This window comes from Austrofundulus limnaeus, unplaced genomic scaffold, assembly GCF_001266775.1.
Source record: "Austrofundulus limnaeus strain Quisiro unplaced genomic scaffold, Austrofundulus_limnaeus-1.0 Scaffold131, whole genome shotgun sequence".
Taxonomy (NCBI): Eukaryota; Metazoa; Chordata; class Actinopteri; order Cyprinodontiformes; family Rivulidae; genus Austrofundulus; species Austrofundulus limnaeus.
In genome coordinates, this window is record NW_013952533.1 from 21,707 (window position 1) to 25,165 (window position 3,459).

At 38.0% G+C, this 3,459-nt stretch overlaps 1 protein-coding gene across 1 annotated transcript in view; it reads left to right on the plus strand.

The window, feature by feature from the left end:
• Window positions 1-794: 794 nt before the first annotated feature.
• LOC106522518 (semaphorin-7A) overlaps window positions 795-3,459 on the plus strand; it is a 15,086-nt gene continuing 12,421 nt past the window's right edge. The window contains exons 1-6 of the mRNA XM_014015547.1: window positions 795-1,780; window positions 1,873-1,965; window positions 2,150-2,258; window positions 2,507-2,614; window positions 2,700-2,839; window positions 2,962-3,140. Of these exons, the coding sequence (XP_013871001.1) occupies window positions 1,721-1,780; window positions 1,873-1,965; window positions 2,150-2,258; window positions 2,507-2,614; window positions 2,700-2,839; window positions 2,962-3,140 (689 nt within the window). The 5' untranslated portion in view covers window positions 795-1,720. The remainder of the gene's footprint in view (window positions 1,781-1,872; window positions 1,966-2,149; window positions 2,259-2,506; window positions 2,615-2,699; window positions 2,840-2,961; window positions 3,141-3,459) is intronic.

The following is a 3,459-nucleotide window of genomic DNA, read 5'->3' on the forward strand; positions in this document are numbered from 1 at the left end:
AATAAATAAATAAATAAATAAATAAATAAATAAATAAATAAATAAAAATCTATCCAGTACATGGAGCCCATGGATGGAGTGAGTTTGATTGTGGTTGGATGAGAAATGTAAATAAATACCATTCTGACATCCTATTGGATTGAACTCACTCGATCACACCTGTGTGACACAAATCACATCACAGCCCAGCAGGACAGACTGTAGCAGATGCAGCCTACAATGAAGATGATCCTGGCTAAARYTGTGTTTTCTGAAATTTTCAGCAACAAACTGATTTAATTTCAGGAGAAATAAAGTTTTGAGATCAGTCCAACATGCTTTTTTCTTCAAAAGATCTAGAATAAAACATTATTTATTTATTTATTAGATTTTTTTCTATTTTGTATAATGTGAGGGTTTCTATTAAATAATTAAAATGTGTTGTTATTCATTAATTAGTTCAAATGATTTAAGTATTTTTAAAATTAAATGTCTTCATATTGGCTGCTAAATATAAAAAAATATCTATTTTCAAATAAAAAAGCTTTTATCCTGAATGACTTTTTAAAGTGTTCATTACTTGTACTTTAAGTAGTTTCAAAACCAGTACTTTTATACTTTTACTTGAGTAAAAAGCTTGACTTGATACTTCTACTTCCAAAAAAGTATTTTTAAACCCTAGTATCTATACTTCTACTTAAGTAATGAATGTGAATACTTTTGACACCTCTGATACTAACCTTCAGGCACCCAATGCCTGACCAGCTGAAACCAAAAGTTATATCTATAGTTGCTCCAGTTACAGGATAGTGATGGTTTTATGACGTCAGGAAAGAAAGGACTCTTTCTACTTGTAAAATGTAGTTGTTAAAGTAATATTTTTAGTTGTTACATTTAATGAGTCAGCGATCATACTGTTGGAGCAACAAAGCATGTACAGAAGTGAGTTTTATAGCTGTGCTGAAATACTAAAATGTCTGCTTCTTCTAATTTGCTATTCAAAGTTTGTAAGATAAACAAATTGAGCCAAAGGTTACAGAAACAGATCACGCTTGTTCTCACTATGTTTTGAGCTGAGTCAGAAAGCATCACATGATCAGAACTAACGTTAGTTTTTTTATAGGCTGTAAAGTTTTAGAGTTTTTTGAAGGATACTTTAAAAATGATTAACACATGCTCAGCTGTGCTGCTTTAGTTTTTGTTAATCTCATCTTTGATTTAGAATACTGTCTGTACTGGACAAACATTTGGAAGTGCATCATTTGAAACAATTTCAAACACAGCAGTCTGTGAGTCGTGTCACAGGAAGAGCATGCACTCCATGACCACACACAGTCAGCAGCTTGTGGGCATTTGGATGACTTTATCAAAGTTCTTTGTGAAAAATACAGAGCCCGCTCACGTTGACGTTGAGTCCTTCAACAAAAAAATACAACATTAAGCTCAACAAGGAAATAAACTCTGCAATATTTACTGTGTTCTGGATGAAGAAGCTCTGTTTGAGCTGCTTCTTTTCACCTGACATGCATCACAAAATGATCCTTTTATTCACAGAGTCTCACGTTACGCAGTTTACTTTACCTGGACGAGGCGCACCTGTCCAGGTTCTTCTCACGCAGCCAGATGTTGTCGCATCTGTTGGAGAAAGATGTGTAAACTTCTACAACTTTCAAACCCCCAAAAAGGTAAAGAATACTTGACGTGCAACAAAGAGCCACTGAAGTAGAGCTCTAATGTTGTGATGACGTCTCCTCAGGATCCYGTGGAGAAGACGCTGGTGTGGAAGAACTGCACCGACCAGGTGAGCAGCCGACCGCACCGAAGCTGCTATGATCTGTTCTCCCATTCAGAATGATCAGGAAAAGCTTTTTTTAAACTAATTAATTWATTTAGGACTACAACGTGACAGTGGTCCATCAGAGGGAAAAGGACGGGCTGGTGTTTGTGTGTGGGACGAACGGCAGGACCACACGGTGCTGTGACGTGGTACGGAAACTATTTGTTCTGCTTTTGGGAAACATTTCACCAAAACATGCAAAATACATCAACTTCCTGTTTGTAAATGTTTGCATTTTTTTTTTTCAAAACTACCTGGAAGACAAACGAAGTGTTGTGCTCCAAAGAAATAAGAATATATATTTTTTTATCATTATTTTTGTTTGTTTCACAGAAATTATCAGAGCAGTCTCATGAATGTGTTCCCTCAGAGACACTGAATAAAATTCAAAGCACAATCAGAGAATTTGTCATTAAGAGAGGTGAACACTCTGTCCTCACAGGTGAGTTTCTTTAGTTGACCCTTTCCTGCTTTTTGCTTCACTTGTTTCCCATGCCGGCTGATTTTAGTCCTTAAGGAATCATTTTGTCCTTCTTCACCCAGGAGCTGTTCTTGCTGAAAATCTGTGCTTTCTGCCTCCTGCTTCTCTCAGCTTGAGTTTTGTGGTACCTTCTTTAGCTCTGCTACCATTTTGATTTTACATTAAAAGCTTTCTGTTTTCATCCTAAAATGTGCCGCTGTTTGTCTCAGACTCTGGACAAAGTGAAGATCTCTACGTCACGTACTCCGGAGCTCATGAGCATGTTGGACTCCACAGGTTTGGGAGTGGAAGAGTGAGGCCAGCGAACCACAACAAAGGTATTTTATAGAGACTTAAAACCTTTCTTTGATGAATTATGATTTTTTTTTTAGAAATGTATTTTGTTGTTTTTTCTGCCTGTAGAGCAGCACTATGCGGGCTTGGTGCTCAGCAGGAGGAATAACAACTCGCAGAACAAGATATATGCTTTTTATAAGCAGAAAAACAAAGAAATGGGGATGGATGGAGACATGTGGCTCCCCTATGTGAGCCAGGTTTGCATGGTGAGGCTTGGAAAATTAGAAAATTGAGGAATAAAGACGATTAGCTTAAAAAAGACATTTTTTGTGCCTAAAATAGTCCTAACCTGCTTTTCTTTTCTTTTTGTTGTTGTTGCTTAACTCAGTCAGATATTGGCGGTCCCAAAAACAACCTGCAGTTCAGCTGGACGTCCCAGATGAACGCCAGACTTTACTGTGGAAACCCAAACACCAAGCAGGATTTCTCTGAGCTGGTGGACATGGCCGAAGTTTGTTCAGACCGATGGGAGGAAACAAAGGTTTATGCTCTCTTCAGGAATGAATGGTAAGAACTGTGTTTGAGTTGGTTGTTTAATGGTGATGCAGTCTCTTAATCCTGAGACTGCAGGTTTTGAGCCCGGGCTCTGTCAGGAAGTGCATCCTGGTGTTACACCATATTTTGTGACCGTCAYATATKGCGACCAGAGGGGGTGCTGTTGCGTTTCTACAACAGAACTTGGCCGAACATGGCCACAAAGAAGAAAATGATGTGCCAACAGTGTTAGCCAGAGGCTGAAGACATACGAAGAAAAAAAACTGTTGACTGCTATCATACATGGTCACAGAAAATGACAGCTGTCACATATTATGACTTCACTGTAGCT